We start from the raw sequence: 22,317 nt of genomic DNA, 5'->3' as shown, positions 1-22,317 counted from the left end.
ACTGTTACTCAGTTTTGCAACGTAAACAATGGGCTTCTTGTATTTTTTTAATAAAAATCTTAGTGAAGAGATAAAATGAAATAATTTTATAACTAACAAAGGAATTATTTTCATAATAGATAGTTCTATTAAATTACATTACACATATCAAATAGCAGAAAAATTAAATCCGAGTTTTTCAAACAAGGAATGTTCAATGTATTCAGTTTCATATAGTTTTCATAGGGAGAAATAAAATGGGCTTAATTAATAGAAGAACTCCTCAATGTTGAGATAAAAATCCGTTTTATTTACAAATCCAACAAACTTGGAAATATTTAATAAAATTGACATACCGAATAATATTGTACAGAATTTAAAGGGTAGTGCAACAATTCCCATACCGTTAACAAAATGGAGATATAAATGCATTATATATTAATTGTGGAATATCCATCAACAAGGAACGATCTCTCATGTAGAATAAGGAAGCAAAGTAGCTTCCCATACAAAACACCCATACACACAGTCTTGTAAAACGTCCACAAAAGTCTTGATTATTTAAAGAAGTCTCTACACATGATTTCTACTGCTTACACTTCGATTTTTCCCAATAAAAATATGAACTGGTACATCGTCTCTCTTAACATTGCACTTGTTAACAAAAACTATGAGCAAAGCATGTAATCAACAAAATGGTGTGCATGTGTAATAACGTATATAGTATGAATTAAAACTTGGTTTGTTTCTATGCAAGATCTAATTTGTGTCTAATCCACAAATATTTCCTGAATCACAGGGCAAAATAACAACAAACTGATTCCACTGTAAAGGGAAAAAGTGGTAAGATTGAATGAAAAATTGGAATCTATAATATATTAAGGTATTCAAGATTATTCTTTTTCTCAAGAGGTATAAAATTATAAATAAATAAAAAAAAACAGTTCTCCAACTCTTCACACTACATTCTACTACGTTTTCAGTAAATATTTCACACAAGTTGTGCTTACACTCAAGTTGTCTCTAAACAATACATATTGAGATACAAATTGAGATTCCAATAAAAAGTGCTATGCATACAAGTTTAGCTTCATTGATCACATCATTTTACATCAATAAATACACCTTTTTTACCCAATTGGTGAAGCAAAATGAAGAATATTCCCAACCTGAATAATTAAGGTATTGGAGACATTCTGTACTTTCATTTTATCAACTACATGTATGCTTCATTTACACAGATAAAAAATGATAGTTTCAAACTTTTAACATATATGGTACATGTATTTTGAGTTAACACAATATCTTGGATAAAAAAAATGCCTGATTCTGTTTACTAGTTATATGATCGGCTGCTAGAATGAGATTCTACCTCGAGATTCAGGATAAAGGGAAATAACTCCTAATTTCATTAAATGTGCGTAGTTACACAAAGAAATGGGACAATATCAAATTAAAATACAAAATAAACCCCAAAAAACTACTATGGCCAGCCATAGGTTTTTAAAAATATAAATAAAATAATACAAGTGAGCATTTTAAAAGATAGTAATCCTGTAATATAGTTACACAACTGAGAATTTGCACTAAAAAAAATTGCACTAACAAACATTGGTTCACCTTTTTTTTTGCAATTTGATTGAAAAACCTAATATTTATTGCACTTTTGTAGAAAGCTACACACCAGAGTTGTAAAGTATATTACTTGGAGACATTTTATATGGTTATGGTAACCATGACACATAATTTTGCCAGCAAAATCTGAGGACATCAACTGAACAAAACAACAATGAAAAGTGAGAATATTGCAGATCAACTTAAAACACGTTTCAGATTGCGTAACTTGATCAATGATAGTCTTCAACCAAATACGTCCTTTGCCCTACATAGTCTGACGTACTGAACTTGGGGCAAGGACTTCTGCATTAACAAGTCCAACATCATCTAGCAGGAAGAACATGATAACTGTAGAAGAAGAATATTGGAGAATTCATTACAATCTCTCTATAGCTACATACAGTATGCAAGAACTGGTCACAAGAAATCCAGGGAAAACTCTATTGTGGACAACTTCTTGTCTCAAAGGAAGGCATTCACACCACATTTAAACGCATGACATATGATCTTTAACTATCCCCTGTAGGTAAATATTTACCTACAGCTTAACATGGGTAAAGGTCATTCATGGCACATGACCTTTATAACAAAATAGAGGTCAAAAACACTGAATATTTTAATCACTACGCTATTTGCAAATCCCTGGAAGGTTTATCTCACACAGTTATCGGTGGTCTATATATCTATAGACTGTTGTTTCATGGGATATTTAGAATTCCTTGTTGGTGAACCATAGGCTTCTCTCGTGTCAAAGTGTTCATGCTCCTTTCTATGAGAGTACCGGTCATCTCGCCGTGGCTCGTGCATTTCACCACTATGGTCTCTACGATCGTAATCTCGGGGCGACATCCGATTGTAATCACTACGTTCATAATGTCCCGATCTCAGATCACGATCGTGGAGTTTTTCACGGGAAGGACTTGTGTCTCTATCACCACCACGTATATGATGTTCATGATCATCGTGTCTCCGCGGTTCACGAAATGATGAACTATGAACACTGTGACCATGTCCATGGTGCCCATGCCCGTGCCCGTGTCCGTGCCCATGCCCAGGGGGCACTGTGTTATGCCTCGTCATGGGATTGGGGGAAGGCATTAGTTTTGTTTGCTGGGTGTTATCTACTGGATGTGTTGCTTTCCAGTAAGCTTCTAAAAACTCGGACAGATGTTCACAGGCATCTTCCAGCTGATTTTCATCAAGAATAACATCAAACATATCCTGAAACAGATAAAAAAAAAAATCTACATATATACATATATAACCTTTATATCTTCATATAATAACATATTATGCCACTTTTACATGTATGTCTACATATTCAAACAAATTATGCTGCTTTTTTAATGACGTTAAGTATCTTAATGCATATAAATGCATATAAATGTATTAAGAACTGTCATGAATTCAATTAACTTCACTTGAAGACAGTATATTCCTTATGATAACACAGACTTACTGGACTACACTGGTTCAGTTTGTCAGCAGCTACTAACTGTACATTCATGTTACGGCTCTGAGATTTCCCTCTAGATTTGATTAATCGCTGTAATACCTGAAAAAAGAAAATAGATATTTACCTATAGCAATGTAATCTAAATACATGTATTAGGAAACAAATCAAACCGTAAATTCTGCGAAAATATTCAATTAATCTTCCATAAATCAATAAAATTTACACATTGAGAACTTTACAAATAATGCCCAACAGATCTTACCTTTGGTGAAGCAATTTTGACATAAACAATAATTGGAGCTAGAGAAGTTTTTGCTAATTGTGAGGGATGGTTAATGGTGTCACAATCTAGAACTACCAACTGCATAGACCTGGCCAAGTCAAAAATCCTCTCTATCTCATTCTGCACTTCCCCTGTGAAGCAGGAAATTAAAAGAATAAGATCCTCCAACTTCACATAAAACAATAACAATATATTAATTAATTTGACTTCACACAAAACAATGTATTAATTAGATGCAAATTTCTATCATTTTTTACACTTATGGATACTGACCTATTCCACAAGAGCGACTCTGTTTATCCAACAAGACTCGTTTACTGGGATTGTTAATTATAGATCGTTTAGCTAACGAAATATCTGCAGTAACTCTGGTAATGATGATCCTAAAATTTTATTTCCATAATTATTCAAACATAAATCAAATCAAACAATTTTTGTTGACATTGGTTGGAATACTCTTTTTTTAGAACTCTTGCATTGCCATGACTTACCTCCCTTCAAACTTGTGTTTGAGGAAATCAAAGAGAGCCTTTTGCATCATGTCTGTGACCTCATAACCCTTCAGTGAGGGACCAATGAGGACAACTGGTCTCATGGAAGGCACTACTTCATAAGGTGGCACTGACTCAGACTGTAAATCAAAGCAATCGTTATCATCTCCATCTTTCACAAATACTGTAACGAGAGTACTTAATTCTGCGATTTAACAGTTTTGCATCAAATTGCCAGAATATAAAATCGTGAACGCTGAATTATAATAATAATTTCAAATAGTGAACACCGGTCCAAAAAATTGAAGTAAGACTTTTAAATCCGCGAGACGTGTTTCTTGCAATTTTATGCGAATATTACCGTAATTTCTCGTGTATAATTAGGAATTTACAGCATATCAAAGAATACATATTAAACTGTTTCTTCAATAGAATGATCAGTGCCTACTTTTTTGAAGAATGGTTTTTTCTTCTCTTTGGCTGGAGGAATGATGCCGCCTGACTTGTAGGCTTTTGTGCTGTCGCTGTCCTCACCCACAGTGCTGTCTGCTCCGTTCTCATCATTCATTCCTGAAAAAAAAATAACACAAAAGAATAAAGAACTTGCTTCTTCTATACAGAGAAGATATCAAGTAATGGAGATATGGGGGACAGGTAAAATAACTCTGTGTCTAATGTCCAAGTACCAATTATTTGTCAATATCAGAAAAAGTAAATAAATTGAAATTATTTTAATATTTTACTTGAAGAAATGAAATGCCCTGTAGTTCTTTAAGATATCAAAACTCTGAGAGAATAAAACAAATTTAAGCTGTTTCCATTATCAACAATTTTATCATACACATGCACATAAACGAGCATTCCTTTATATTCTCTAGGTATACATGTATTTGCAACTAATACCCCAATTTTTGCTTAGATCAAGACATGTGTAATCTACTCAGAGTACTGCACTTAAATGACAATATATATACAAGTACTAAGTGTACAAACAGTTACACATCAAAGCAGGACTAGAGAGTGGTCAGTTAGTATAATGATGGACATCAAAGTGGACAGTGGCCAACAAAGGAGTCATGCTGGATAGATGTGGTCACCATTACTTGTCTACATTCTAATCTATTTCAAATCTCCATTATCAAAACCCAACTCTTTTTTGAAATCTGAATTTTTAACTAAGAATAAGGGAGATAATCTAACATGGACAAGACACTTTCTAATGATAGAAATGCCCCATGGTACACCATCATGCTAGTGGTTAGGCCCAGTTGAGGACAAGTGCCCAGTACCCAGAGTGGGTGGGGTGGACATGTGCTGATTACCTGGCGTGGGTGGGGTGGATTCTCGGGAGGAGTTCATACCTGTTCCCTGCCCCAGCATACCTTCCATGGTGGTATTGGAGTCATTGCGTCTGAAAAACAAAACAAAGAAAATTTTAGTGATACCATTACGTGAACTGTAGTTTGTGTTAATAATAAAACATGCATGGAATCACAACAACGAAAACATGTTAACAGACTTGTGTGACAATATCTATTGGATTTAAAGGAATAGTGATTATGACAATGCTTGGTGAAGGCAACTGAACCACAACAGAGGAATAGAATGTCCACAGATTGTGAACATTTAGAAAGTCTGTAAATTGTTAACATTTAGGAAGGTCTACAAATTGTTAACATTTAGGAACATCTATTCAATTTAAAAAAAACTAATTTAGTTGGTTAGAATCTTATATGTTTATATACTTTTAGTTCAGAATATCTAATTGTTAAATTCAACTTGGTGCAAAGGGAAGATATCAAATTTTGTCTCACATAAGATAAATTTGTAGCTAAACTGTCACGAAAAGATATAATTTGATTTCCTCCCCAAACAATATACACAATGTGAAATAAACTAGACAAAGACTGCAAGCATATGTGCTCAAGGAATGGATTAGGCAAGGAAACAATTTTTCTTTTACTTTGGAATTTAAGGGGATAACAAAGAAGGCACCTTGAGCCATGATTTGTGGTGTATTCAGTTGCATTCATTTACCTTACATACATTTTGCTTTTGGGGCCAGACAGAGACTTGAGATTTTCCAGTTTGGCTGGACTGGGTATAAAACAGTCATCACAACCATCCTTGACCAGCCGCCCAATCCACCAGTCATTGTTGAATTTCTGGAACCGGAAAATACTGAATGAAACTATTTGTTGATCAAACAAACTCTTATTTTTATATATTTACATGTCTGAAATGCATGAATTCTCTCACTTCTATTTCTAGATTATTTGGCTGATTTCAACCAATTGCAGTACACATATTCATTCTGTAAGCTGCAGAGCTATAGGTCTGTGGGAATTTGGGTTAAAAGGCCGTAGGTTTTAAGGCTACAGAGAGATCGAAAAGTGAATTGGTGTGGTTTGTTTTTAAAAGAAAGTATGAGCCAAATAAAAAGACAATACACTGAAAATGATTGACTTTTTTGTAGCATCAAATATTCACCAGACAGTGTTAAGATATTAGGTTAATATCTCCTAAACTGATGCACATTTCTTTTCTCTTTTTGCTCAGTTAACTGCATTTATTGTTGTTGTCTGTCGACCCCAATTTTTCTGTAGAGATATATTTCTAAAGCTTATACTTTTGGTATGTGAATATTCTTTACAAAGAAGATAATCTATATCATACATGAATCTAATACATATGTAAACCAGGCTGAGTAGCATACATGTACTGGTATGAAAAGGTGATGCACATAGCCATTTGTTGGATAGCATCCTAAAACCATACAGTGCAAAGCTGATTTACGGCCAAATTATTAATTGACTTCTGACTCTTCAATTAACTGGCTACATCACCACAAAAAGTTCACCATAACTAATGTCTGTCTTCTTAATGAATACAAAAAATTGATTCCAAATTTTTTTTATAGGAGATCATTGAATCAAATAAGAAATTCTAATAAAAAAATTTTGATAGGTTCAGACAGAAATCTTAGCATTCTTTACTTACTTCTTTGATGTGCAAGAAATTCTTCACGTCGAAAGAAACGCAGTGACCGGGTGCGGGGCAGTCCCCCCCATCCGCTGTCCCATTGAAGGCTACATTAGTGCGGACCGCAAAAGCCACAGGTTTACTCTGGAAACCAAAGAAGAGAGTCTTCAATTAAATATGAAATTATTTCATCTTTACACATATTCAACAAAATCAATTCTTATCAATCATTTAATCTTGATCTTGCGACAATAATTGAATGACTGAATAACATTTTCACAAACTTATATCAATGAAATAGGGGTATATACCGGTAGCTACTTCCATTTTAAATTCTAGTGCTCTGATGCTATTAGAGAAAATTAGTATTAAATATACATGTATATAGCACATCTTGTCCTGTTCCCTCTTAGTTCAATAGCACCAAGAACACTGCAAAGTTACCATATGTTTAGGAAAGCTCATTATCTTTGTATATTACACTCTAGTACAGCCAGTAATAACAGAGAAATAGACAACAGATGCCACTCTTAGTCTGACAGCACTGTCTGGTCAGTTAGATCTAGGGAACAGATGATGGAGAATTTCTCCTCATACCCATATAGCACACAAAGGATTATCCACAATGGTATAAATCATAATCAATAATTTTTCATTATAATTTGTAGTAGATCCATCATCCCCCCCCCCCCCCTCTTAAAAAGAATGTTTCTCTAAGAAGAAAATACTTGTTTCACTATTTATTTTTGTTCCTTTTCATCTTCATCAAAAAGGAAACCAAATTATTCTAACTCAAATACAAAACTTAAGCCATTCTTTTTTTTCACAAACTCTACTCCTATGGCAGGCTATCATTTAACATTGAAATCGATAATTGGAAAAGGTTTACCAATTATTTTTCAGTTATCATCAATCATAAGCCCATGGCTCATTATTTATTAACAGGAATATTTAATTAAATTTCATTCTTCATTGCTTGAAATTTCTATGCATCTTGTAAACATTAAGGAATTATGTAGTCAGAGTGATAATTATTTTTAAAAGGGCTCCAGCGGCACATTCTGTTAAGCAAAAACTTACAAAGATGAAATGATGTTAGTCTGACTATACAATAACCTTTGCAGGTACAACAAATATACTGCTTTTACCACTACATACAGGTGACACTCAGACTAACTCAAACAGGTAGCTCGAATTTCCATCCTCTGAAGTTCTTGATCTCTCAAAGGGAATTAAATCACAGCCTGACTTATTTTTTCATATAACTGCACACATTCACTTAAGGTACCTCACTAAACCTAGACTTATACTTTTTAAGACACTACGTCACAAGATGGCGATTTAAATGTTTTGTTAAACTGTTTATATCATTCGATTGGTTTGTAGATAAGTGGTTAAAGTATTGGGCTTCTGAACCGCAGATCATGAGTTTGAATCCGCCTGGAGCTTTTGTTCATGTTTACTGAATTAAATTTTGGAAATTGCAAAATTGCACATTTTTTGCCTATTTGACTTAAATACCTCTTATCCACTATGATATCTATCACAATCAAGTGATTTTCTACTGATCTGAGAAAATATTTCAAGGTGTAGTGCATCACCTTAATGCTATGGATGAAAAGTTCTGAGAAAATATTTCAAGGTGTAGTGAGTCACCTTAAATGGATGAAAAGTTCTGGCTCTTCATTTCTTGAAGTTTTTTCAAGATTAACCTGTACTTCAAATGTTGACTTCTAGTATAGATCAATTAACAAAAGCTTTTTGAGATACACATAAAAATGACATCTACCCGGTAATAACAATCGTTTCATGTCTACCTACCAATGTGTTTAACAATCTTATTGAATTATAATTCTGGACCATATACATATAACCAAGTGGAATATTTCATCAATAACAGCGTCAGATTGTTTGTTCACTCTTTTATTACGTCACTAGACCACTGATGGTTTTTGTTTTAATCAAAATGTCATTCATGATTTAATCAATGAATATCATACAGGTATCCAAGATAGAAATTCATGCATTATAGAAATCTTGCGTCGGTTACTTTCAAAAACTAGTTCTAATTCATTTCTCATTCTATATTTGGAATGGCAAGCACGCATAATTAAACACTGCTCAGTATATGGATATAATCCTCCCTCCCACAACCCATAACATGTATCAGCATGCACCCAGTGCTGATTGCTGTACAAATATAATAATAAAAATATCAAAACTATTGTGGGAGTTTGAAACCAGCAAATTAATTTAGCTGCAAAAATATCCCAGAGCAGGGTATAGTAATCCAGTCCACAAATAGATTTCCACCAAAATAAATAAGTGTATGTGGATCAATACTGCATCCCTGACAGACCTGAATCTTGCATGTTCATAATGACAAGTGGGGGAGGAAGCCTCTTGCTCTAGTGACGGTTATGACAGAATCAATACAATATCAGATGAATTCACCTTTTTGTCATAAATCACCCTCTCACTGTCTCTACAAAGTGGAGCAGGCTTCTTGACTACTGCTGGGTTTCACCCTCTATATTGTGTTGCACACTAATTACTCTAGTCCAATGGCAAAGTCTTCCACTAGAACATTACTGAACTTTGCAATATGGGAGAAATATTCAGGCATATCTGTGATGCGACCTAAAGTACAATTCCCCCTTCTCTTTTTTATCATTTTCTGCAGTGCAAACCTCCGAAAATAGGCAATTTATCAAACTGAGTTGTCAATAAGAGGGATTGAGTTTAATGGCATGAGGAAGAACTGGCAAAGGGCCCCACTGTGATCTTTATCAACTGGTGTCAGCTGCTGAGTAATACACTAAACACCAGTACACAAGTGCAAAACCATCTACTACACTCATTTGTCTCTATTTACTAAGATGGCAAAGTAACTTATTAAAAAAAATCAATTTCCAAGGGCTAAGCAAATCAATGGTGAAGTTTGGGTTCAAGGCTTGCTGCATATAGATTAGGAAGAGTTGTGAATTTGATTTTACCTTGGCTTTATGTAACTGTTCTAAGGCAAGTCTTTTTGTTTCTGCTTGCAATGCACTACGCTCCTCATTTTCAGAAGCATCTGGTGTAGTTTGGCTGATGGAGTCTGCAGATTCCTGAAAAAAAAGGACAGAGAGTTAGTTATTAACATAAATGGTTCAATTATTCAAATTCACTGAACTACCACTGTTTACAAACAAGGGAAACATCCAGGATAGTTAGACAGGAGTGGGGGTTGGCAACAGCAAAATGTACCGGTACATATGTACTATACTTTCTGTTAGTACTTCAGGACTCTCTTGGCATTTATTTTCCAATATGTTCCATTCTGCACACCACACAGTACTATTGGCATGCACTTACCAAAGAAATAGAGGATGAACTAAGGAGGAGATTATACTGTTCCTGGGACTGACTGCCTACAGCCACCATTATGTCTCTATCTCACAACAACCTGTTACAACACATGCCATGCAGTCTCCATTTTCTTCCCATCACAATTTTGAAATATTTGCCCCATGCTTGGATTAGCCCTCCAAGCTGACACACATTCTAGAATGGAGTTAATTTGTAACCTTGGTGCAAATCAATAGACATGAATACTCAGTTCCAACTCAATAATACTGGTCATAGGAAGCTGTTATAGACACAAAGTCAACACCACCCAGCACTACCACTGTCAGTCCTCTCAGAAGCCAGCCTCTACTGACTTGCCAGCATCTCTACGCTATGACAACAAATGCATTATTTCATCAAATCAGAAAGTCCATAGCTTTATCTGAATCGTAAAAGACAACTGTCACATGACCGACCATGAATATGGCTTCTGATAGAAAAACAAATGTCTGTACACTGTAACAGAGGAAGTTTTGCAGCAATACGGCATGCACTACTGCATTATGTCCCTAAAAAAATCAATATGTCTGTGACTGCCCTACTCTCATAGTAATCAATACATACTTAAAAAGAGCAATTACTCATATACCTATATACAAACAAAGAGATTCACTCCAGTTTGAAAAGGACACTCAGATTTTCAAAATAAGCCTATAAAGAGCAGAAAATACAAAGTTAAATGTGACAAAATGATGAGGCCTACAACGTTTGATTTAAGTTTGATTAACTCTTATGAATATTTTATAATTCTGCTCCTTCGTGTAATAGCATGAATCAATAATTCACAAATGTGTGTCACTGCAACAACAAGAGGAAAACACAAGCAAATGAAAATGCTGCATTGTAGTCTGGTCTGTTGAAAACAGCAGTCCTTTCTCAGATTAAATTGGGATACATATTGGAGCTGCTTGGATTCCTAAATGGATGCAATATTAATCCATAATCAGAAAATAAAGTATCTTATTTATTTCGCCCTGAACATGATGGATGAAGTGCATCCCAACATAATCATTTGCCAATCAATTCTAAGAGCTTCTGCATTTCATTCAAGAGTGCATCCTGCTATCTGTCTGTAGTCTGTATGGCTAGGATTGGCTGACAGCTAGGAGCCCTGAGGAAGGCAGCTATTTCTTTCATGCTTTGGGATGTAAACAAGCTCACTTATAAACCAGACAGGCATTCACATCTAAATCCAGCTTTTCTAGAAGCCAATAAACAATCTCCGCCACAAATTTTTAGTAAAGCTTGCAAAATGCAGTTTTTCAATGAACTAAGACAATGTTATGGAAACCAAAACAAATTTTGAGTACATGTACTGAATTTATCAGTAAAGAGTAAATATACATTATAATCTAACAGCTTTTCTGAATTAGTAAAATTTGGAAAACTGAATGCAGAATAGAAGAACTCTTGGGTATGTAAAATTAAGGCAGGGGTAATTAATTGCTGTATAAGAAGGTAATATTTCATTTCTCTGTCCTTATATAATGCTGCTTAAGGGGAAAAGATAATATGCCCTTAAAATGCATAATGATAATAATAGAAAGAGCAAGTCAAAATCAGTACTGAAGAGCATAGTGATATCTTGATGAGAAGTTTTTTAGCCTGATTTCAGCATATTGACAAGGCTTTAAACCAATGAACCATGATTAATGGCCATCTTGGTGGTAGTGAGATATTGTCAAATCCTCCTCAGTATTCATGCAGAGATGAGAACATCTTGATACACTGGCGGAATGAACCATAATACAGGACAACTCCAAAATCTGACCTTAATGGACAGATTCTTATCACTATGGAAATTCAGTGTTTTACCATTTACACTATGGTAGTTTGCAATATCTCCATTACTAATCAATTTTGCTTATCAGACAATGCTTAATACACAGTTCTCTTTGGTTCTTATGTTGCAGAAATTTGAAGGTGAAAACATCTGTAGGAACAAATAATTCTTCATGAGAATTCAGTGTAGCAAAAACATTTATAAACACTGTGGAAGTATTAAAGTTAAATTCAAATGAGGCTGTAATTCTAATTACCACAAAATCCTCAGCAACAATGCACAGTAGAATGATATATATTGTAAACAAGGTTATTTTTGCCCCATGTAATTTTCGCCCTTCTACACTAAGAGTTTCGCCCTGTCTTGAATTCGCCCAGACACAGTTGTATTTAAAGAGAGATAATTTGAGACTTAAAATGGACTTTGCCCAGTCTTTGATTCACATGTTGACAATGAGGGCAAAAGGGGTGAAAATAAAAGGGGGCAAATATTTTCCTGTATGTAGTCATGATATGTACAATGAAAATTCACAGAATCGCTCATAGATAAAAATCAATGCATGCAGTTAAAGATTCTTGAACAAATGTAATAAATAAATTTGCCAGTAATATCTGAACTCAGTCTTTAAGATTCTAAAATAGGTTGTGCAAGATTATTTTTCTCTCTCCTAAAATCAAATAAAGCAATGCAGATAGCTGCAAAACACTTATAATAAAGAAAAGTTACCATCAAGGAATCGACATCACTGTTATGTTTCCTAATTCGACCCATCAGGACACATTTGTCACAAGAAGCCCACTTCCTGTTATACAATCACAGTCCACCCAAACCAAGGTATCCATGCAAAAACATTTAGCCAAGATCTTGCAATTTTGATAATCAGTGTATACATTAATTCGTCCCATCTACAGCACTAATCACACCCATTTATGAGTCTATATCCCTGCAGAAACCAATGGCCAGCAGAGAATGTTTGTCATTATTGTCGGTATACTAAATATGGATCTATGAACTGCTATTATTCATTAATCCAAACAAAGCAGATTTCAAAATTCTATCGAAACAGGGTTATTATGCACTATAATAATGGAAGCTCCAAAATGGCTCCTGAATTAGAGCTAAAATGCAAATTTCCATACAATATGGAGGCTTGTGTTCAGCAGCAATGGAAAATCAATATATACTATATTTCACTGACAGCCATTCAACCTCCCTATGTGAAGAGTTCCAATTCTAATGGACAACAATATATAGATCTAGTCCAAGAAAAAATGGCATTAAAACTTGATTTAATAGTCTACTTTAATAAAATGAGCAAAATTTCATTGAAAAAAAGTGATTTGTTATTTGCTATTACAAAGATTAATATTGGAAGTTATTAGTACATGTATTTGATACACAGGGTAAAGCTTGTTCAAATGCCTTGAATATGCACAAGTATAGCTGTGATGTCAATAAATGAGTGATTTCATACGAGTCTCATGAGTGTTCTGCAGTTGTTTTGCCTTTGAATTGAGTTGGCACAGTATCATTGAATCAACTGGTCGAAATATCTCTGAATGCATGAAGTCTGTTGTATACAAGTATCATTTATGCAATTGGTTCAACACAGTTTCTAGCATACTAAAATCAGTCTGAACAAAGAGCTATTGCCACAATAACAACCTTCATTACACTTAACTCTCATGATGACCACAAGCAGAATCAAAACAGGAGAGTAAAAACCATGCAATCCGTCCAAAAAATAAGTATATGAACTTACCCACTCTGGTAACTAAATAAATCATAATACTATATGAGAATACATGGACAACATTTTTGATACTATAGTATACAATTTTGTTTCTGCAATGAAACATTGCCCTATAGTATAACACTATTTCAAAGCATCCACCTCTAAATTAGATTGAGAGCTACCGTCCCCAGGATTACAGTTCCACTGTATTTTTTATTTCAGGGAAATCACAGCTGAATGAACCTTAATACCATTCTCTTCTACAAATTCATAAAGGGCACATCCTATTGACATAAACAGCATCCAAACACTGCTCCTTTTCATGGGAAGTTGTATTATACCAACTACATTACTAAAGTAAACTTTTATCAGAAAAACATGTGCCTAAGAAATTTTGTTGGAAAAATTAGAAAGTAAATTTACTTCGGAAAACAAATAAATGCCTAAAGATGTATTTAGTATCAACTACAAGAAATAATCATACAAACTCCTTTATCAGATCAAAGGAAAAGTCTTAAGTACAACATAATACACAGTTGTTACAGTATATAAAACCTGGATAACAACTGTCTCAGGTCAACATTTGGATTGTTAGTTCTTCAACATGCAGCATTTTCAGAAAACTGTTCAGTTATAGATTGTAACAATTGATTGCTACTGTATTCTCTCAAAATGGTGTCTACCCAGGACAGCACATAACTGTGCATCACCTTACACTTTTGTCAATATACAGCTCCAGATTAATATCAAACACACAGACCAATATCAATTTCTATCTTGTATAGGGCTTACATTTTCCCCTGTGTTAATACATTAATGCACACAAAACAAAAGATCTGCATTATAAACAACTTGGCATCTCGGGAGAGGCTTCACAGTAGACGGGATAAAATAAATCATGAATAATCCATAACTCTCATCATGCAAAATAAAGTTATACAACTCCGATGTGACTTTAATGATGTTTTCATTGTTGTGGAGTGCCAAGCGCATGGACAATCCTATGATGCAGGTTTTAATACTCATCTTTCACAATTGGTCAACTTTACTAAACAAAACAACTGTTTTTGCACGAGTTTAATTTTTTTTTATTCATCTGGTAGGGGTGCTGGTCATTTAGAAGAGGGATCAAAATATTAATAAGATATCTTCAACAAAACATGGTGACTGGCCCTTTGTTTGCTCCTTTTGAAATACATGTATATAATTTGCTGTACATGCCATTAGACATTTTAAACATATACATGGGATTTGCTTATCTCTATTTTTAGGGTTGTCCTTCATAAAAATGTTGCCATTCTAAAGCAGATTCCTAAACAAATTAATCTGATAATCATCATTTTATTATCCTTTTTTCATTTTATTATGCCGTGATGTTAAGTACTGAAAATATATGCAATATCCTTCCATTATAAATCTGAGAAGTACCAATTCCAGTCCATGTGTTTATATGTCCTGGTATAAGTGATAAATGGAAATTAGAAGACAAGCATAGATAGGTCATATTTCATGCAGCATCCCATAGCATGAAATCATGTTACTTGCAGTATATATACATGTATAAACTGATCATGCACTGTTTGTGTACAAGCACACAGACTTACAAAGCTCCTTTCAGTTTTGGTGAAGGTGTTTTTCTTCGGCCTATGTTTGTCTTGCGCCATTTGTGTATTCTATATCCTCAGATCATCCACGCTAAAAAACTTCAATCAAAATACAAGTATTTCAGTAAGAGAAAATCCATCACAATCACATATATTGAGTTTTATCACTAAGTAAAACCTCTAAGTAAGTTAAGTGTACAGAGTATGTGTTACACAGAATTCCTAGGATTCACACCTGTTCAAGCCTTCCAGATGTATGTTTACATTCCTGCTGTTTAAATCTACTACTTATTTTCACACTGAATGATCAACAATAATAACATCCCAAGTATTGTACACGTCCCAGGTTTTGCAGCCGTAATGGTTTTCGCCAGTTCAGTGTTGAGTGTGGAGGTATTTTTATCACACCAATACAGAGGTGGCATCCATCCAGATACACAAGTTTGTATGGCACCAATCCTGCATCAGAATGCTGGGAGTATGTTACAAGGAGATGATCCTAAATTGTGTTATCAACCACTGGGGGTCATCTCAAAGGTAATCTAGCTCCCTAGAGCCTCCATTAATGAATACACCATGACACTAAACATATGTTATTCATATTAACATTTATCCATCAATATTTTATGTTGGAAAACTTATATGGAGATTGGGGCTACATTCTTTACATTTTTTAACCATCAATAGACCATTATGTGAATACCATCACGATATCAATATTGATCTCCATATTGCATTTTAAATGTAGTACATACATGAACGTATGACTCATTTGTTTATATAAATACATGTAATGTATTTCAGGAACTTGCATTCTGTTGATCAAATTATCTACCAAATAAATGTCATTTACCTCTCACTATCTTATACACCAGTAGATTCTTTCAAGGTCAGTAGTAAGAATTAAATGACATTATACTATTCAGGACACTGCATTTGCATTTTTTTATGTGTGTCACATTATCATTCCTCTGTGAACATTAAAATGTGGCCCAATTATACATATCTATGTCTCATAAACCAAACTTCTATTATATTATGAAATAGTGATCACAGCTATATTTTCTATACATACTACTATAGGCTGAGATTTCTAATAGATGTCGAATTTTGAAAGCTGCTGATGCTTGAAGAATTTCCACTGTCTGATGAATTTAATGCACATTTACATAATCACCAAAAATACCTATCAGCACCGACTCATCATAAAGAGAAAATAATGACCACGAAACTTAGACCTCAAAAACTTGCTCAGTTTTTCACCTGCTACAAGATTATTCCATCTAATGAATTCACATAGGACCTTGATGGACTTGAACCTGTAAATATTGTATAGCAATTAGCCACACAACTAATTGGCTCCTATTGTTAGGTTGATTGCACAAGAGAATATGACTGCTTATTGTGGCCACCAAAGTCAATACCAAACCAAAGTTAGTCAATCAACAAGTAATACTTCCACATTTTTTAATATGTGTACAAGACAGAGAAATAGTTATGTCTTGTTTGACATTTGTGATTATTTATCTATTTCTAGATATCTAAGAGATAAAGAAAACACATACTGTCTGAAATCTTGTAAAATTTGAAATATATTGGAAAAACATTTGTAAAGTAATGGATTACATAATATGTATTCAGTCTAGTTTAATAATATGCATGAAATTTATACAATTGTTCTGCCTTCAGAGTAATCTACTCTTGATCTGATATTGTTGTTCATGTTTTTAATTGACCACACAGTTTTTAATTATAAACTTAAACTTGATCGAATTTATATTAAAAAAAAAAAATCAAGTTCATTTCTGATTTATTGGCTGCCTTAACAATGCATGGGTTATATAAACGTCTAAAATTTATAAAACATTTAACTTTTTAAAAACTCCTTTGATTAGCCTATTGATACATATCAAGGTAGAGCTTCCACACAGTCAGTCGTCATTACTGGGCCTATGTATTTTACACTTAACTTCTCCCGGTTAATTGCCACATGTAATGAGAACAACAGTGCCTGATTATGACTGATGGTACACATTATTTTCATGTGCAGTATCAATTATGCATGACTAGGGAGAGCTGTTGTAACAATGATTTTATCAATTAGATTCATCTGTTGCCTCTGTATCATTGGCATATCCCAATTCTGACTCACATGGGGCAATGTGAAGCCTAGGTTTTTTTTAATGTGTGGGCAAACTACACAAGCATATAGTTTTTAACTTGAGAACAGTTTATAAGAAAGATTAGCAAATGCAGTCCATCATGGAATGCCTCTCACACTATATAGCTATTATAAGGTGGGGAAAACAGTAACTTGGTGAACACTGACATTAAACTACAATGTATCATCCAGTTCATTTTTTTAACATCTATTCTAATACATACTTTAATAGCTAAGAGTCCTAATTTTTGCAGGACATAAGTTTTATCTATCAAAATTTAACATTTATTGTAATTGTTTATATACACAGAGGATTGTGGGATTATTGTTTGTAAAAATATTAAATATTTTGCATTCATTTGTTAAACTCCTGTATCAATGCAATTCAGTGCATGATCTGAACTAAACATTCTGTAATCTCACTTGCCTGTGACCTTTGTAATCAGAGCAAAATTTACCAAATAGATTGATTTACTGGATCTATAAATCCTCTACTTAACTAAAACCCAAATCTAACATAATATTCTTCATATTCTCTTTTAATTTTTCTACAGTGACTTCTTAAAAGAAAAAAAGTGAACAAGCTCACATACCCCACCATCCCACATTACCTGACAATACTACACGAATTTACTGAATGGCGGAGTTTGTATTACACATGCAACATTATTTCATGAAAAACATCACATTGAAATTTTCTGCAAATATGCACTTTTGTGTTAACAACTACAAGGTTACATGAAATTTTATCTAGGGATTAAAGAGGGGTTGCTCTGGAAAATTTTTTCATTTCTATGATCAATAAATGGCAAAAATTTCAAGTTCAAAAGGGAACAATGAACAGAAAAATAATGGAATTGGCATGTCCTGTTAATAACTTCTACAAATTGTGTCTTTATTACCCACAAAGTTTCACTTAATTTTGTGCAGCAGTTTAAGAGGATTTGTGCCAAACAACAAAATTTCCTTTGAGGTTCATATCAGTATGAAGATGAAGAACATTGTAGGTAAAATACTTAACGTAAAATTTTATTGTTTATATGTACATCTCTCATAAGATGTAACTGCAAAGTATTTTTATCTCAAAGATCAATCGGTGAATTTTTTTCTATGATTAGTTGATGCTCTCAGTCTCAAGAGGTTTTAGAAATCTAGCATACTTTGGCCAAAGGCTTCAGATAAAGTTTCTGTCTTTTAGTCCAACAACTCATAAGTTGTCAATGACCACACCCAAGTCATCAACATTTTGCTATACTTTTCATAAAATATATAATTTAGTGCAGATGGCCACTTGTGTTGAACTATACTTTGTCCAATTCCATTTTGAGAGAATTTACCAACAGAGATGTCAAGATTCACGTTGTTACACCAATTGAAAGAACAATCATTTTGCTGGATTTTTGTTGAAAAAAAGTGAAGAGCAAAGGTCATGCTACCTTCCAGCAAAACTATGTATTATAAAAATGATCAGACAAACATCTGGAATCTTAAACATCATAAACAGAAACCTATGGCCTGTTTCACAGACATGTGAGATATATATTCGCTGACATGATTTTATTCTCATTTCTATGATCATCTAATATTCTGTTTGAAGTTCTTGCATAAGCATGCCTGCAATTGATGGTCCTTATCATTATATAAAATATCATTTGTTGATATGATATACTTTTCCTACGAAATGACAAAATCATAAGTGATTGAATATATGTCTGCTTAGTACTACCATCCTCCCTTTTTTAAACACAAGCTAGTACTAGCTAGTGGGTTGACCTTTCTTCTCAGTCTGTAGAGCATCGGTATTTATATCAAAGGGTCCTGAGTTTGTTAAATTGGCTCCTAAAAAAATGACCCATGTGGAGGGCTTTGAAAAGTCTTGTGAATTCTAAGGGATAGAAATCTAAATAGAACTGGACAGAGTGTGATAGAGTATATGTAAGGATTTGTACTGCCATGTTTTAACCAGTACTACACTGTATCTAGTGGGTGAATCCTTTATCTCAGTCAATGGTGTATTGGTTTTAAACTGAAAGGTCTCGAGTTCAAGCCTAGTTGTGGTCATCTCCCTTATTTGTTACATGATAATGTGTCAACAATTCTTTACCATTTGATAAATAGATACGAAGTCATCTTTAATATGAATTAAAAATATTTCATTAATTAAAATGGCATATTACCTGTCTGATTATTCTGGAATTTTCAGATGAGGCCCTTGTCCCATCAGACAACCTAGATTTACTTCGTCTTTTGGAAATTACCTTCTGTATAAAAAAAAAAAAACAGAACTAGTTGCAGCATTTAAATTGTAACAAAATGTGTTTTTTTCAGCACAGATATGATCTATAAAGTATGATAGCTGATCCTAACTGACTACATGTATAAATGCAATACCCAATCCAAAAATGTTTTAGATGATGTAATTTTGCTTTTTTTGCGATCACTTTTACATCTCAAAATACTCAATATGCTGAAATTATATCCGGTATTGTTTGATATAAGAAACCACAGAATCCATTCTGTCAGTGTGTGTTGTCAATGAAGCAAAATAAATAGGGGCGGATAACTCTTAATCAAACATTTATTATAGGAATGATCAAGAGAGTTCTTACTTCAAATGTTGAATTGAGAAAATCATTTGATATTTTTTCTTTCTATGAATTCTGTTTTAGGATAGTAGGCATTTTCAAGTCTTAAAAAGGATTCGATTAATTACTTACATAGTGGTTTCTATTGAATTCATCAAAATTATTTCTTAGCTAATCTGCTCTGTTTTGCTCCAATACAACAATCTGAGACATATTTTAACTATGGTAAGGGCTTGTCTTGAGACAAGAAATGGGAATTGGTGAGATTTTCTTCATCCAAAATTGGTTTCCCTCAACTAACTAATTTTCGAATATTATCGAAATTTTCATATTTTATGGTTTAGTGCTAAATGAATGTAAATAAACAAGATACAATTCACTGACTTGTAACAAGGCACTATTAAGTCATATCCAGATTTTTTATATCTTATAGTTTACTGAAAAATGAATGTAAATAAACAAGATACAATTAACTGACTTGTTACAAAGCTCTAAGTCATATCCAGATTTTCTTTTGGAGGCAGTCCAACATTAATTTTCTTAAAACCAAAATACGTCCAAACCCGAGAATCTGCTTTATTTGTTGGGTAAGGATACAACTTGTCTGAGCTTTTTTAAGACCGCATGTCTTTTTGGGGTTTTGATAGTTCGCATCTAGAATATATTCTTTTTATGACATGCGCTCGTTGAAAGATAAAAAAACCCAAATCAACTAAGCGTAATGAAACATTTTATATTCGGGCGCTTAGAATGCGGTAACAATAGACTGATTTTCTATCATGAGACAAAGATTATGCTACCTATATTACAATATATTCCCAATTTAATGTAACTAATTCCTTGTCTCAGAACATGTTTCTGTGACAAAGTTTAATAGAACCATTTTAACAAGAGCCTGGACTTTCTGGGGATTGCTATCTAGTTTGCTAACCAAAACAAGATATGTCAAATATTGACCTTCTTTCTTTTAATTCCCTAAGAAAAGCTCATTAATACTCATAGACTGTCAAAATCAGTAAGTTTTTTCCCCAAGAACAGCTCTGGTCTGTGAAATTGACGCTGTTTCAAATGAAACATACAGCCCTGGATGAAGTCGGACAAGTGTCATTGTGTTCAATGTATTCGTATCTTTCAGCCAATGACTGGACAGTTAACCTAGAAGTGTAGACCCCGTCTTCATCAAATTGGAGTGTATCACGTACTGCCCAAGCGTGCCTTAAATGATTTTCTATCTACAGCCTTATATCGTAGAGAGAGAATGGTATTCTAACACTTGCTTGCTGCTTTTCTGTTGGAAGCGAAAATGACTGCAATTCACTGAAAGGGGGTTTGCCATGTAATTTGGAGATAGATATCTTGAGTTAATTATCATACTATTGAGATAAACTTAACAGAAACAAGTGTCTGTGTTTCAGAGGTATGTGATGACTTGTATGAAAATTTTTAACAAAGCATCTATTTAAAAAAATACTCAACTCAATTGCAGACACTTTAACACATTCAACTTTTCCTTGTATTTTGTCAACATAAAATTTATATTGTGACAGCCAAGTATCTCGACATCAGTGAAGGGACATAACTCATACTTCATATTTACAACACATATTCTGCATAAACAGGTATCTGCGATTCAGCTTAGACAGCAATTATATAAAATTTATACATATTGGTACCTATATAATCATGTTTTAATATCTATACCTGTGAAAGCATGCTGCTCAATACTGATGAGGGCAATGGTTGTCTTTATGCCATTGCCTTGTTCTACCGTCCCAAAAATCTGCCATTGGAGCCGTTCCTTGCTTTTGGTAAACAGTTGACAATGATAATTCAATTTTCTAAACATATAATGTTACTTGCTTTCTTCTTCTTCCGAAAAGACAAACGCACATACGAAAAACAACAACCTCAGCTTCTCTCGAGACGGTATCCGCAAATGGGAACCGAATGGAATTGTGGGCCAGTTACGTCACATCAATATTAGGGGGAAAAAAGAAATTTATGTTCAGTCTTGTGAAGCCAAGGAGAAATAGTACGGTTCGATCGTCAGCTTTACATTTCTACTTCTGATAAATGAAGACGGCAGTATATTTAACAATTATATTATCCTAAAATACATCGTAATAAACATGATAAATTTAGTACAATGGATTTGATTGGACAGTTCGCTACTTCCGCAGCAAGAATGCTCCAAAATGGGAAATCTGAATGTTTTAATCCCCTTAATTTTGAGGTTGACCTCGCTTATTTG

The 22,317-nt window shown here is 33.8% G+C and overlaps 1 protein-coding gene across 12 annotated transcripts; it reads right to left on the bottom strand.

Annotated features, from left to right (window-relative positions):
- Nucleotides 1-266: 266 nt before the first annotated feature.
- On the bottom strand, nucleotides 267-22,156 carry LOC105329830 (voltage-dependent L-type calcium channel subunit beta-1). 12 transcript variants are annotated; one of them, XM_011431289.4, is made up of 14 exons: nucleotides 21,768-22,151; nucleotides 19,659-19,742; nucleotides 15,321-15,419; nucleotides 13,744-13,755; nucleotides 9,805-9,918; nucleotides 6,827-6,952; nucleotides 5,864-5,991; nucleotides 5,149-5,237; nucleotides 4,275-4,396; nucleotides 3,827-3,966; nucleotides 3,609-3,718; nucleotides 3,315-3,466; nucleotides 3,056-3,151; nucleotides 267-2,817 (listed from the first exon to the last, which is right to left on the bottom strand). In XM_011431289.4, the coding sequence occupies exons 3-14, from the start codon at nucleotides 15,378-15,380 to the stop codon at nucleotides 2,272-2,274; spliced, it is 1,695 nt and encodes a 564-aa protein (XP_011429591.2). In that variant the 5' UTR covers nucleotides 15,381-15,419; nucleotides 19,659-19,742; nucleotides 21,768-22,151; the 3' UTR covers nucleotides 267-2,271. The 12 variants fall into 12 exon arrangements, with proteins under 12 accessions (XP_011429591.2, XP_011429595.2, XP_011429593.2 ...); XM_011431293.4 differs by lacking the exon at nucleotides 13,744-13,755 and having other exon boundaries at nucleotides 21,768-22,148; XM_011431291.4 differs by lacking the exons at nucleotides 19,659-19,742; nucleotides 21,768-22,151 and adding an exon at nucleotides 15,520-15,848.
- Between the last annotated feature and the right edge of the window lie 161 nt (nucleotides 22,157-22,317).

The sequence above is a fragment of the Magallana gigas genome, chromosome 2, assembly GCF_963853765.1.
Source record: "Magallana gigas chromosome 2, xbMagGiga1.1, whole genome shotgun sequence".
NCBI classification, from domain to species: Eukaryota; Metazoa; Mollusca; class Bivalvia; order Ostreida; family Ostreidae; genus Magallana; species Magallana gigas.
This window is presented reverse-complemented; position numbering and strand designations above follow the sequence as displayed.

Coding starts and splice junctions, on each gene's coding strand:
- LOC105329830 (XM_011431286.4), bottom strand. Junction 5,992..6,826: donor ATTTCTTGCACATCAAAGAA/GTAAGTAAAGAA, acceptor TTCCGGTTCCAG/AAATTCAACAATGACTGGTG. Junction 3,152..3,314: donor TCAAAATTGCTTCACCAAAG/GTAAGATCTGTT, acceptor TTCTTTTTTCAG/GTATTACAGCGATTAATCAA.